Raw genomic sequence first — 14,821 nt, forward strand, 5'->3', positions numbered from 1 at the left:
GATTAGGGAGAAAGGGGGGAAGGCATAACAATTGAGATTGTTCCACGGTTGGAGAAGAGCGTCCACTGCCAAGGCAAATGGGTCTGGTCTCCAGCTGAAGTAGCGATCTATTTGGAAGGAGAGTCTGCTGGCAAATAGGTCTACTTCGAAAGGACCCCATAGGTCTTGAATTTTCTTGAAAATCAGAGGATTCAACTTCCAATCGCTTGCGTCTCTGAGGAATCTCGAGTTCCAATCCGCCCTGGTATTTAGGTGGCCCGGAAGGAATTCTGCTCTCAGTGTAATTTTCTGGTCCCAGCAGAAGTACCAAATTTTCTTGGCCAGATCTGCTAGAAGAACAGACTTCGCTCCTCCTAAACGATTGATGTAGGAGACGGCTGTGAAGTTGTCTAATTTGATTAAGACTACGCTGTTCATCAAAATTGATTTGAAACTCATAAGAGCATTCAAACTCGCCATCATCTCTAAACAGTTTATGTGTAGGAATAGTTCCTCCTGGGACCATTTCCCACCAGTTTCCAAGTCTCCCAATCTGGCACCCCAGCCGGAATTGCTCGCATCGGATTCTAAGATATGGTCCGGCGTATTCCCGAATATGGCTTTCCCGTTCCAACTGTCTAGGTTGTTCCGCCACCAAAGGAGGTCGGACCGAGCTTCTGGAGATAAGGGAATGTGGTCTGAATACCATAGGCCTTTCCTCAGGCCCGTGGATTTCAACCTCTGAAGGGCTCTGTAGTGAAGCGGTCCTGGAGAGATCGCTTGGATAGATGATGATAAGAGGCCCACTATTCTTGCTAGTTCCCTCAAGCTGACCAAATCTTTCGATAAAACATAAGAGACTTCTTTCTTTATTTTTGTCAGTTTCTTCGGGGGAAGTTGGAGTTGGGCTAAGGACGTGTTCACTTGAAAACCTAGAAATTCTAGATCTTGAGAAGGAGTCATGACGGATTTTTCTACATTGATAATGAAGCCTAAGGACTCCAGGAGGTCTACAGTCCACCTCATGTGGAGAAGAAGTTCTTCTTGACTCTGGGACATCAATAGAATATCGTCCAGATATATAATCAAACGAACTCCTCTTCTCCTTAGAGATGCAACGACCGGTCTTAGAATCTTGGTGAAACACCAAGGGGCCGAAGAAAGGCCGAAAGGAAGGCATCGAAACTGGTAGGTTACGCCTTTCCATAAAAACCTCAGATATTTTTGGGAGTCGATATCCATAGGGACAGTAAAGTAAGCGTCTTTCAGGTATAGCTTGATGAGCCAATCTTTCTTTTGAAGAATATCTCTCAAAAGATGGATACCTTCCATCTTGAAATGCCTGTATACGAGGAAGGAATTCAAGAGTCTGAGATTTATTACGGGACGCCAACCTTTGTCTTTTTTCTTCACAAGGAAAATTGTGCTTACAAAGCCGGGGCCCGGGTTGGATACAATGAAAATTGCCCCTTTTTCCAACATCTGGCGAATCTCCTCGTCTACTAGGGGTGACTGGTCTCGGTTTAGAACTAGTTCCCTGGGGGGTGAGGTCTGGAGAGGGAAGGAGACGAAATCTATCTTGAAACCTTTCACTGTTTCTAGAACCCATGCATCGTTTGTTATTGATAGCCAGTTCTGGCAGAAAGTAGCAAGTCTCCCCCCTACCTTTGGAAGGGAAGAACCAGAAGGAGGGGTTCTTACCTTGATTTCCTTGTCCTTGGAACTTGGCCCGGTTGTTTCCACCTCCACGATTGCGGTAGTTGCGTCCTCTCTGAGGGAAGAAGGAGTTGTTTCCTCTAAAGTATCTTCCACGCTGGTTCTGGTTGTAGAAGGACCTGTTAAAGCCTCGGCTGACAGCTGGCCCTCCTCTGTCAGCCCTTCCAAAAATTTGCCTGCCCCCAAACATCCTTCTCATGTTACTCTGAGCTCTGCTAAAAGCAGAGAAGGTAGATACGTATTTACCAAGAACTTTGATAAATGAGTCTCCAAAGAGGAGTCCATTAGGGTCTCCCTCTACGTCCTTATTGGCTAGGTCCCCCAACTTGGGGTTCATCTTAATCAGGATTCCTCTACGTCTCTCGGACGTGAGGCTAGCGTTGGCATTTCCTAGGAGGCATAAGGCACGTTGGCTCCAACCCCTCAAGAGTTCGGTGTCAACCGGAGTGCCATTAATAGAGGATTCCTCTGCAAGGTCTAGGATTCTCGCCAGAGGGCCTAAGGTGTCTAGCAATTTATCCTGACACTGTTTAAGACAACGTTCGACACCCTTGCGAGGGTCTCTTCCGGTCTTAAACAGAAAGGTAAGTAACTCAGGATCTAGGATAGGTGTCAAACCCGCTTTGTTGTCGAGGAATGGTCTAGGACATTCCGATTTCATTAGGTTTCGTGAGTCCCTTTCAAGGGGTTTCCTGATCCAAAGCTTAATAAATTTAGCTACGTGGTCAAGGGGCCACCAGTCGGAACCCCTAGGGTGAGTAATATTCGAAGGGTTGAACATCTCCGCCCCAGAGGGGTCTTTAATAGAGTATGAGGTGGAGGGTTGAGTCAAATCATCACCCAATAGATCGTCAAGTTTTTCTGACGGATCAAAGATGTATTCGTCAGCATCAAAATCGTCGTCAGGGGACATATATTCATCATCGTCATCATCACAAAGGATGACGTCTTTTGTGCCGCAAGGGACACCATGTCTAATCGTGCCGCGAAGGACACCTGTATTTTTTGCGCCATTGAGGACGCTAGGTCTGTTTGTGCCGCTTGGGACACCCTGCACATTTGTGTCACGTGGGTTACCATTATTCTCGAGATGTTTAGATTTCTTTATAGCCTTTCCGACCCTGGCGGGAAGAGGGTCTTCCTCATCTGAAGAGATCGAGTCCTCACGAGGAGTATCTCTCTTTCTTTTAGTTAATGCTGCCTCAACTGCCTCCTTTGGGGAGGATTTCAGCTGGGTCTTAAAAAGATTCATAAGGGAGTTTTCAGTAAGAGGGGCCTCACAGGCTTCGTTGGACCTCTCAGCCATCTAGCGTTTTTTTTTTTTTTTTTTTTCAAAGGTGTAATAAAGTGTACCTCAAAACGCTCTCTTTTTAGTAGTTAGGCTATTTTTGTAGTATTAAGAGTTAATTCCCCAGAGTCCGTGTAGGCAGGAAAAAGGACGACCGTTGTATGACTGGAAATTCGCCTTGCGTAGTGTGTTGGCATGGAAACGCACAGCGCGAGCCGCGGAAAGAAAGCTAGAGACGAGCCTTTCGCCTCGGCCCAAATTTCCGCATTGCTTGTCACTGAGCCGCTCATTTTGGTGAGCGGGTCACAAGAAGGGAGCGCATAGCGGAAGTGGAAGAGGTTTCGGTCATCTAACGAGCACCGGAGAATGGCCTTGGTCTCCTCAGGTAAGCGCTTTACTCTAAATGCGCTGTTAACGTCTCCTCTCCCCCCCCCCCCGGAACCCGCGAGGCGGGAGGCGCTCAAGGAGTAACTGATAACAGTAAGACGACGAGGGCAATTTTTTAGATAAAGACGTGAGACGATTAAGCGACCCGACCATAAATTGGAAGGGTAGACGGTACAAACATTATAAATCGGTTAAAAAAATAGATAAATAAAGATTGTTACCTACCTAAAATAGGTCCGTCTGTAAGGCAAGTTGGTTAAGAACAATATTCATGGTTAAGTTAATCAAAATAGTATCCAATACCATATAAAGTACCCCTAGAGGGGGAGAAAGGAAGAAGCAGTACTTATCTTTGCGTGAGCAGCGAATAAAAGAGGATGTTTACTGGTTGCTAGGACACTTGTCCATGTCCTGTAGAATGTTTTATTTATGATGTAATGGTTACACTTTAAAGGGCTGCATATCTTGAGCAGCAATAAAAGTTATTGCATAATGTCAGCCTCCGTTGTCTTTAATGAAATCAAGATTCTCTCTGCATGCTAATTGGAGAATCGACATTCTGGCAACCTCAGAACATGACAACCCTGATCCCTCAAGGTCGTGGAAACAATGTACTACTTTTCGCTCGTCACTCGTGCTCATTTAGTTTATCCCAGGGATACACAGAAAAAACAGTCTGGGCGTTTTGATAAGGGTTTATTGAACAGTTGTTATTCTTGTGTAAAATATATGCGCTGCAACAACCATGAGACAGTAGCAGAGATATATGATTAGCAGTACAGTGAATATAAAAGGATGGTACAGTTCTACCATCTTGCAATAAGCATGAATAAAAAATGCATGATAAAAGTGCGCGGACTCCTGTGATTCCTATCTAGATGTACCTAAGTGTACCTAGCATGTGAGTAGGTGTGAAGGCAAGAATCCCTCTAGGATTTAGTCGAACCCCATTACCTGAAGTGTGAGAATGCAGGAGCCCTTCATGGTCTCGAGTTGGACACCCCGCAAAGGATGTTCAGACCACTGTCAGCTGGAGAGTCTGCATGCAGGAGCCTCTGTGTCTCTGGTCAGTGTGTCGTCCTGGAAGCCTCGGTTCCCTCTAACTAACACTAGCAAGAGGATTATATTTATACAGAAAGTATCTAGGGCTCCTTTGTCCCTTGTTGCTTGTATTAGCCATTGTTGGATTTGAGGATAACGAATGGGAAAAACCGTGTATGTAGATATGGGGAGAGGAAGGTGGTGTAGCCCCAGCCTGGTTTCTAGGAACTCATGAATATTAGTTCATACTATGCGAGTCTATTGATGGAGTATAGGACTCTATTACTTAGGAGAAAACATCCTTCTGCACCCAAGACTAAAACTAGGTAAAAGGTTCAATCTAAAAAAGGCTTGTTACAGTGTAGTGTAGGGGAGGTAATGTACGTGAAGGGATATGATGTTACCCGGGCCTATATTAGGGTACCTATATGAAACATAACATGTCAGATATTGCTTACGGTACCCTATGTGCACATCAGATGAATCTTAGGCTGCTCCTTCCAGTATTTAATTCCTGAGCTTTGAATCTCTCTCTCTCCATGAGCATTAGAGCCCTCACTAATCAACTAGCTTTTAGCCCAATCCTAAAAACATTCATGTTTGATTAAATGATCTGGTCTCTGACCTTTTCTTTGTATGTTGCTGTTTTAGCGCCAAGAGACTTATGGATGTGCTTGTTTAAGTAAATACATGATAATAATTACCTCCTTCACTGAAATATCTCCCAGGCTGTTTTGTATGCATTGCAAGATCATTTTTCACTCGTCATACAAAGCCAAGATGTGAAATTTATGCAGATGTTTTTCTTCAAGTTTACATTTTGAAGTTTTATATGCATAATGGTAAATGTATGCAGAATTTTCCTCTGCAGCTTTACCTATTGTGACATGAATTGTTAAACATTTCACAAATTGGGGAAGCATAACAGTTAGTGAAGATAAGTTTTCTGTAGACCTTTACAAATGTTACAAGAAAAACAATCCACAAATCACCATATATGTATTTGCATATAAACATACACCCCCCCCCACCCCTCTATAAAAACGGATTATCTGTTAGACAGTATAAAGCCCTTGGACCGTGAACATTTCATAGAAATTTCTAGTAATTTGTCATAGATGAATGTGCAATTCGAGAAATGTCTTCATTGTCACATATAATTGTACAATTTGACATGATTTTTCATACAAAATAATACATAAAAACCCCGATTCTTCATGCAGATTAATTTGTAACAGACAACACGTGTTTTTCGAATAATCGCTTATTCAGTGCTCACATTAAATTCTGAAAAAATAAATCACTCTGCTCAATAACTTGATCTTCCAATCGAAGAGGTCTCACTTATGAATACAAATAGAACTATCTTGAGTGCCTTGCTCCAGTAGCTTTATCCCCTTGATAAAGGTATCTCGCGCTTCAAAGTGATGCATCCTGATTTGACCGCTACACATAACTGTAGCAGTTGAACCAGGATGCACAACTATAATTGGAAGGTCAAATTATTGAACAGAATGACAAATATTTTCAGAATTTGATATTTGAGCCCTAAAGAAGTGATTATTGGCTAAACAAGGTTTGCCTGTTATCAATTACTCTGTATGAAGAATCATGGTTGGCATGTATTATTTTTTCATGAAGAATCATGTCAAATTGGACGTTTTTCTGTGACAATGAAAATACTTCTGTTGAATTGGACATTCATCTGTGATAATTTAAACCCATTTTTATTAAATATTCACAGTACGTGCACTTTATATTGTCTCTCGGATAATCTTATATCTTGTTCTTGCTTACATGAGGCCTTCCCACTGAAAGGTAACTCTGTGATCTGAGAGTTTAGTGCCAGGTGAGATTTCTGTTATTTTTTTAAATGCATATAGATCTAGATTTCTGTATATGTTTGTATACGTTTAAAGGATGAAACTTTATCCTTATGGATTTTTTTCCCTTTAATTACACTTGGTTTATGAATATGTTTGTATGCATGTTGCATGGATTTTATGGATTAATCCTATTGAATTCATAGTGTTCATGTGTCTGCTTTTCAGGTGCAGAGGACGTGGTAATGGCGTTTTCTAAATCCGAAGCGGAAGACCGACGGCAATAACGAGAAATATCTTCAATCGGAAGAAACAATTAGGACTTTAAGGGTGGATGGGAGGGGGGTTCTGACCGGCCATGGTGTCTGCTGAGTGGTGGTCTGTTTTTTCTTTCTTATTTTTGACTGAGCCATGTGTTTGCAGAGAGGAGGGTCCACCTTTTTTAATGTCATCTCCAGCTTCTTCTCCTTCAATACACTCCTCAGGACTGTCATGAAGCACAGAAGACGTCGGCGGCATTGCCATGACTATCTTAAGACAGATGTCTGTTTTGGCAGAAGTAAAACATGAGGAGGAGAGAAGCATACCACGTGTGTTTGAGCTCATCGCCAACAACATGAACTGTTCCCTCACAAATTGGATCCCGGGCCACCTCCCTCTACCTTGCAACAGTATGCGTGGAGTCCGGCTTCGGGGGAGATTGGACAGCTTAGCTCCTTCTTGGTCCCAAACTAAGGAGTATTCATTTCGTGAGCACAAGTGAAGAGCTGGAGCTGTCTTTTTTGATTGGCTGATTTTGTTGCAAACTGTCTCTGTTTTGATTGTTTCCAGGAGTTCTGCTGACATTGACTATTTTTTTTTTATAGTATTATGAATGTGCTGATTGTTGCTCTCTTCAGTTGATGTTATGCTGAGTTTGCTGACTTGAAAGGCCCCAGGGTGCTTTGTAATATTTATTTTACTCACGGAGAGACATGGGGTTTAGTAGGCTGTGGGACTGTGATTGTTTTTGTTTGTGCTGCTGGCTGGCAGGTGTCTAGCACCATTTGTTGCTCTGAAGATAGAGGCTCTTTAAGCCTCCTGCAGTTGATACCGACCATGTTACCGCCCAAAAATAGAAACCTCATCAATGAAGAAGCAGTCCTAGTTGCTTGCCTTGCCACTAGTTATTGTTGGGAATAGGGTGCCTGTGACATTAGCCCTGACCTGTCATTAACAAAGATGAAAAGATTTAAAATAATAATTTCTTACTGCTTCGACTTCCAAATCGGACACTTTACGACATTAGCTGCACACTGTATGTTTTGCTGCATTGTTGGCAGTAAAGGGAGTCAAGCGTATTAGTTGCATTCAAGTGCTGATCTTCAGGTTTAATCTGCAGTCTAGACTTATCTAGGGTGAGGCAATTCCAGTATATTTTTTTCTTCAAAGTGCTCCTCCGATCCTAATATCTCGGAGCATGACATGCAGTGCCCCAACGTTGTAAGTTTAGGTCTTGCTTAAATCCTGGAAGCATTCCTCCGACTTTTCATTGTAGGACTTCACTATTTCTATGCCTGTGAATCATCCCGACTCGGTTACTTTATTACCCTTTTCCATGTATTGTTAATGGCACCAGGTTTTCCTGCCAAGATCCCCACTGGAATTAAGGTCCATCTATGAGTGGTTGAAACTTGGGTCAACCAAGAGAAAAACTACCCAGGGTGGACTGCAAGAGTACTGAAATTTAGCATCCTAGTAAAAAATTACAATTAAGAGAAAAAATAATTTGCAGGTGGGACTGTTGGTCAGTGTTCCTTGATGGGATTCTCGAGCACGGGAACTTCTCATTTGGGACATGAGCCAATGCCAAAGTCCCCATTTGTTCATTTTCTTCTAAGTGCTTGCTAGGCTTTCCGTCCTGACAACTGTGTTGCTTAACAGCGGTCAGAAAATGTGGGCAGGGTTCCCTTTTTTATTGTGGGCTGGGTTCGCTTTTTTATTGTGCACTGATTTGTACTATTTGTGACTACGGTCTTTGATCTTTAGACTGTGATGTGACATAAATGATCAGCACATTAATTTCATATTTTCTTTGCACATCATTCATTAGGAGTCTTCCATTCCTGGTTTCTTGTTAAGAGTCCTCTTCTTCTGTTGGTGGTTATTAGAAAATTGCGTCCCGAATGCAGTGATTGCCTTCCCTTGATGTACCATCGCTGCTTCATGTCCATGGGAGGAGGGACACATTCTTTATACTTACCAACATTAAAACTAGGGTGATCTCTCTCTCTGCAGCCCCACAACAGGGTAAAGGGGTGCGAGGAGGTTCAATTTGAGTAGGAAAACAGGGTAATGTCAAATGTGCAAAAACAAGACACGAGTGGCGTTCACGGACTGAGGTGGAAGCGGAGGTAGAAGGGGCTCTCATATTGTTGGGGTTTGTCTGTTAATTATTTTGTCACTCTCACCACAATGTGGACAGATGCTGACCGAAACATAGCCTGATGCTTGCCTAAAGAGACGATGGATAACAATTACCAAAATATCTGCTATTAGCTTTGCACTGCCTCAACCCCTAGCAAGACCGCGATCTGTCCTTCAGATGCAGGTTGCTCATCATTTTGAGTAAAAACAAAGGTTTTGAGAGGAGACAATATTTGGCAGTGGTGTGGTTGGTCATATGATCAAGCACCCACCATTAACCTTTTTAAATGTTTCTCTCAAGAAATGGCATTCTTAAACTGTGGATGATATGAATGGTTCCCTGAATGAGCTCACATACTAGAAATATGGATAAAGACACAGTGTAGATATGGAGGTTGTGGCTCACCAAGAGGTGAAGAATCAGGTTGAAAAACAAGTATAAGAAGTTGCTGTAGTGAAAAATGCTAGCCTTTAATCACAAAAGACCATCTTTTGATGAAGCATCAGACGAGGAGGCAAGTGACATTAGATTTAGGCAGCGAATGTACTGAGCATATCATGAACACCAGCAGTTTTTTTGTGCTAACATGCTTGTTTTCACATGGTCCCTCCAAGTTGTTCAGTGTTTAAAGTCACCATTTTACTACTAGATGCTCTGATTGATAGACAATTGAGGATGGCTGTCCAAGGAGAAGGTTCAAAAGCTTAACATGGCTTTTTAAACGACTTGAGTCCAATTTTGGAGCCCAAATGAGCATTTTTCAAGCCTTATAATCTGACATTGAACTTTGAGACCTAAAACAAACAGGTGAGAATGGAGTAAATAATAATTGCAGTGTTTTTTCAAAATGTGCATACTGCCTGGCACATGGCAACACATTGAGATTTTGACTTTGTCCTGCAGTGTTGCTGAGAGCTACGCTAGTGCAAGAGGAACAACTTGATGCATCCAGCCGCAGTCCGCAACCACCCAAAAACTACAATTAGTCTGCACGGCAGCAACAATGACGTGTAGTTTATATATTGCGGTTCAGCAGCAATCCCAAAATGTGGCCAGCAGCGCAGTCTGTGCAATTCATAGAGCTGAGATGGGTTCTAGGGCGTGCTTAGAATTATGATATCTGCATCTATCACAGTTCAACCACAGAACAGATCATATTTTGTTGACTGAATCAGCACTATCAGTGACTTCTGACCTTTGCCCTCGCTTCCATCCAAACCAGTTTGAAACATATTCACAGGGTAGAAATGTTGCCTTGATCATTGTGTTTTCTCCATTCAACTGAAAATGTAACATTGGGAAAGTAACAATACAGTTTTTAATTGCTAGCCCTGTTTCTGATTTATTTTCTGGGAGTCCGGGCATGGTTACAATTTAAGCACAGGTATGTTCTGGTATTGATATCTCTGGACCTACTTGAGTTCCATATAATATTAATGGAGATTGACTTGGGGCGACTAACAAATGTATTTGTAACTGCATCAGCATGGTTAATTGAATTGTTTGTAGTAGTACATTAGCACCGAAGCAACGGCCTCCCTATGCTGCACCCTACTTTCGAGCCATTGCTCATCTGCGCCATTTTGCAGAGCACCACATCACCTGCACAGACACCCCAACAGTCGCCCACTTATCCATACCCAGAAAAGGGAAATCACTTTCAAACTAATAGAACCAACCTAAGCACAAACCCATGGAGTTCAGTGCATCCTGCTTGCTCATTTGCTTTCTACTGGGATAGTGGAAAATGTATGCAGAACCTATCGGCAAGTTTGTGTTTTGTGTGGCGTTTGTGTGGACAGTGCCATTGGAAAAGAACAATAAGTGATTTTGAGGTTTTTTTAAAAGGGTGCCATTGTGATGGCACGCAATATGACATTCTTAGTCTTGTGCCTTTGGTTGTGAACAGCTGGTGGGGAGGGTTAGTTGTTGGCTCCAGGTCCTAGTCTCTAGCCAGGTCCTGCACCCAACCCTCAATCCCCTTCAAACCTTACTGTGCACAGCCTTCAGCTGTGTTCAACAGGGGGTTGTTGCAGGGCCTGCACTGTTCCCACCCCCTGTGGGCATCCCCCCCCCCAAAAAAAAACACAAACACACACCACCCCGCCCCCTCCTCCCCCCCTTGCACCTAAACCCTCACTGTGCATGGCCTATGGTCTGCACAATGGTGGTTGGATGTTTTGTTTTAGTTAAATAAAGTTCACAACTGCAGTACCACTAGTTAGACCACACTGGGTACAGTGGTGCTATGCACAGGTATTGGCAACCTAAAATATATACATACACATTTAATTTTTCCTTAAAGAAGGACCCTGACCCCCATGGCCCTGAGGGTCAGGCAGTGGCGTAGCAAGGGGGGGGGCGGTCCGCCCCAGGCGGCACAAGTTTTGCCGGCAGGGGCGCCTCCCCCTTGGCCTGCGGCAGTCGCGGGACAGCAAAAAAATGCAGAATTCATCCTCCCTCCACCGCTCTTTACCTGGGGCCGCTGGACGACAAACGGTCTAGCTAGACCATTGCATTTAGGATGTGCCCCCCTGCCCACTTATACAGCCTTTAATTTCTCTTTTTGTTTGAAAACTCTGACAGAGTCCTGTATTGGCAGCTAAAATATGTTGTTCAGTGTTGCAACCTGCCTGTCCGTTCATGTCTGTAGTGAAATGACTGACTGAAGCAAAAGCTCACCCACCTAATCATATTTTGGTATTGTACGAGTATGCTACATTACCAACCCTCCATAAATCTAACCTTTTCTGAGCCATTTTGTGAGCAGATGTAAATCATTTCAGCCAGTCATAACAATGCAATAGGTCTCGCATTTACCAGAGTTTGAGCTATTGACATTGCAAATAACAATGCGTTTTATTTTTGTTTTCATTTTTAAAACTTAAAAAAAAGGCATTGCCATTTACTATGCCAATAGCTCAAACTCCCGTAAATGCGAGACCAATTACCTTGTAAATGCTTGTCTCACTAGATCTTTCTAAAATGCACCATCTGCATTCTCACATGTTATCTCCTGCTTCATCCGTTTTTGCACTCTGTCCTTCGGCATGCATTTCCTTGCATCACCTCGCTTTCACTATACCATCTCTGTACCTTGCATACACACACATATTCTCCTCACATGTAAATATTTTCCTTTCTTTTGGTGCCGTCAATATATCGGTAACCGCAAACCTCTCACACATATTAACATATAATGGGAATTACAGTCGCCATGTCTGACAATCACTCTGCAAAGAGTCCAAGGATTGGATGAATAGATAGTCTAAACACCTCTATGATCCACTGGCTGGCAGTGTGATAAGCTCAGTGAATACGGCCTTTTCGACCAGAGCTCTCCACATCATGCACACCAAACCACAACCTAAAGCCACCTAGGCAGCGAGGTTAGGTCACCCAGTTAACAGTAAACGCTATGCAAGAGTCACATTTTGAAGGGGCGGAAGGAAATATCGACTAGAGGGAGAGGATGTGACGTAGGACTAAAGCTGTAGACTATCTGACTATGAAACCAGTCTCGACGTCGGCTCAACATCCTGTGATTCTGGGCATAGCACTTAATCTCACGGTGACCTAACAAAAATAATCCTTGTTTAATGTAATGGTGCTCGTGTAAAGTCTCCAATACCTTCCGGTCAAGTTCGCGATATGCAGAACTGCAATAATAATAATAATGCAACGTCGACAAGCACAGCATTGGACCTTAAGAGTTTTCAGGACCAATGTTAAAACTGATCACTATTTGTGTATTACTGTTGAGGAAAGGAGTATAGTCAGTTGTTAAACTGTCAAGGTGTGACACTATATAAAGAAAGCCCCAGCCGTCAGTGTTCTCTCGATGAAATCTGCATTCCTGTTTTCCTTCGCTCTCCTCTGGCCATATTTTGGTGGCGTGTCCAGTCCAGTAGTGGTAGTGGCATGAATGCTGTCCTGCTTCTAGCCAACGAGGTGCCACTGATGCAACGGGCCCAGCTGGGTACAGCAAACACAAGTACAGGCCAGAGTTGTCTTTGCCCAATCAGAAGTCCAGCAGGGACATGGCTTCAAACGCTTGAATTAAGATACCAAAGTCATCCACGAATCACCTTCTCCGATGTATTTGAAAAAACCCAGGCAACATTTCTCCGAAAGTTAATGTAATACCATACTGAAAAGACTAAATAGATGTGCTAGTGAATGCATCTGTCCGCAATAGAAGGGTTTTTCTACAAGTATAAAATATATGATCAAAACACAGACCGCCACGTCCTGGTGTAGTGTAGTTCCTATATCTGCGCATTGGAATAATATATTTTATAGATTAGACGTAGGACTGAGATCGACTAGGTCTCTATCAAATCTACTAGACTTAATTGTGTGTGCCACCTAGCTCAGAGGTCACTAGAAACTTTCTTGAATTCACAAGAAGGGATTAGTCTCTGACAACCACGTAAACATGACAACTTTGTTTCCCCAAGATAAAACGTATCTTCAGAGTCCTGGAAACAATAGATAGATATTTCACTCAGTCAATCGTGCATGCTTCGTTTCACCAGATGTGCAGAGAAAGTAGAAAGACGGGCGTTTTCAATAAAAGGATTTATTGAAAAGTCTTCTTTCTCAAGCATAAGAAATGAACTGCTACAATCGTAAAAATGGTTGTAAAATATAATGCATACAGTTTAAATAGTAGAATAAAATAATACTGTAAGAGCATTGTATGGTTCCTAAATCATTTATAAATACATACATACATAAATAACAGAGGCTAAAAGTACTCAACTGGTGCTTCTAAAATACACCTACCCCGGTGTACCTAACCTAAGCCTAGTACGAGGGAAGAAGTTAATGAGGTGTAGCATAAATGTAGTATTCTTTTGCCAAGAATCTGCCCAAGATTTCTCTACGGGTCTAATCAGCTCCGTACCTTAGTTTAGAATGGAGAAGGTCAGTCTCGGGACTCGATTTCCCAACAACCTGCAAGGGTAGCTTGGAAACACTGGAGCTGGATTTCTCGGCAGGAAAAAAGACAGCTTCTCTCTCAGTGCGTCTGCTGCAGGGTCGGCTTCCTTCGGCACTTGCTGTAGCAGGGCGCGTCAGGCAAGTAGATAGTCGAACTGCTTCAAACCACTGTGTGTTTGCTTGGGCAAGTGTGGGCTTATTTATACCTTGAAGATGCTGATTTTGACGAACAGTTGGACATAATAACGTCTTCAAGTAGTCTCAGTTCTTTGAAAACTCCATGAGGTTTTGGGCAAATCAATATTCAAGCAAGGGGAAGTCCCCGGCTGCTGAAGCTGAGTTTTCCAAGAAATCGTTGTTGATTTTCGGAACTAGTGGAAGTAGCCCTGCCGTATTTTTGACTGCATGAGCTATGCCTAAATAAGGATATAGTGATTTATACCTATATAAGGGCATGAATCGGGAAACTTACAATAGGGTCCTAAAATTCTACATAACACCCACTTCACGTTATCATGTTCATCCAAGTTCAAGCACTAAAACATATAATCTTGAGCATGTGTTTACAACCCCCAAAAAATCATATAAAATGCATTTGAAATGGTTGCACACGAAAAAATAAGCATTTTGTATAGTACACATTTAAGAAAAATGACTTCATTGTAAGCATATGATATGACATTAGTAAGGCTAACTGAATGAATAACGAAAATTACATTCAATCAATGGCTCTTCGTTACAGAAGAAAAAGGTCGAGAACATCCCATAGCAGAATATACAAACTGTTTTGGTTTGTGGATTATGCTAATATTGTTTCTAGGAAGTGTTCAAGGAATTCTTGTTCTCTAAGAATAGTTCTACTTTAAGCAGATTACTTTTTGTGCCAAAGTTTATTTGTTTTTTGGGAAAAAGTCAAATCTGTCGTAAAAATAGAGTTCCACACTTGGTAGCATTTGTTTTGAAAAAAGTGAAGGTCGAATTTCAGAGTTCGAAAGAACCCTGTGTGCTAATTTTAAAGTTATTCTCGGTGTCAGGAGAAAACACGAAGTCATCAAGGCTGGCAAAGATATAGTCTACCACAGTAGATGGAAGTTTGACTACTTCATTAAGAAGGTCAATTGTGCACAGATGCGTAGCATCGCCGTCAGCCGTGTTAGCAATGTTCATATCAGATGGTACCTGTGTGTCTGTTGGTCCGCGTATCTCACCTCCAGTTGGATTTGCTGTGAGATCTCA

The 14,821-nt window shown here is 42.5% G+C and overlaps 1 protein-coding gene across 2 annotated transcripts in view; it reads left to right on the forward strand.

Annotated features, from left to right (window-relative positions):
* CTNNBIP1 (catenin beta interacting protein 1) overlaps positions 1-9,969 on the forward strand; it is a 130,424-nt gene extending 120,455 nt beyond the window's left edge. For both annotated transcript variants that reach the window (XM_086921383.1, XM_086921384.1), the window contains one exon: positions 6,463-9,969. In XM_086921383.1, coding sequence (XP_086777509.1) covers positions 6,463-6,521 — 59 coding nt within the window. In that variant the 3' untranslated portion in view covers positions 6,522-9,969. The remainder of the gene's footprint in view (positions 1-6,462) is intronic.
* Positions 9,970-14,821: the final 4,852 nt, after the last annotated feature.

Source organism: Lissotriton vulgaris, chromosome 5 (assembly GCF_964263255.1).
Source record: "Lissotriton vulgaris chromosome 5, aLisVul1.2, whole genome shotgun sequence".
NCBI classification, from domain to species: domain Eukaryota; kingdom Metazoa; phylum Chordata; class Amphibia; order Caudata; family Salamandridae; genus Lissotriton; species Lissotriton vulgaris.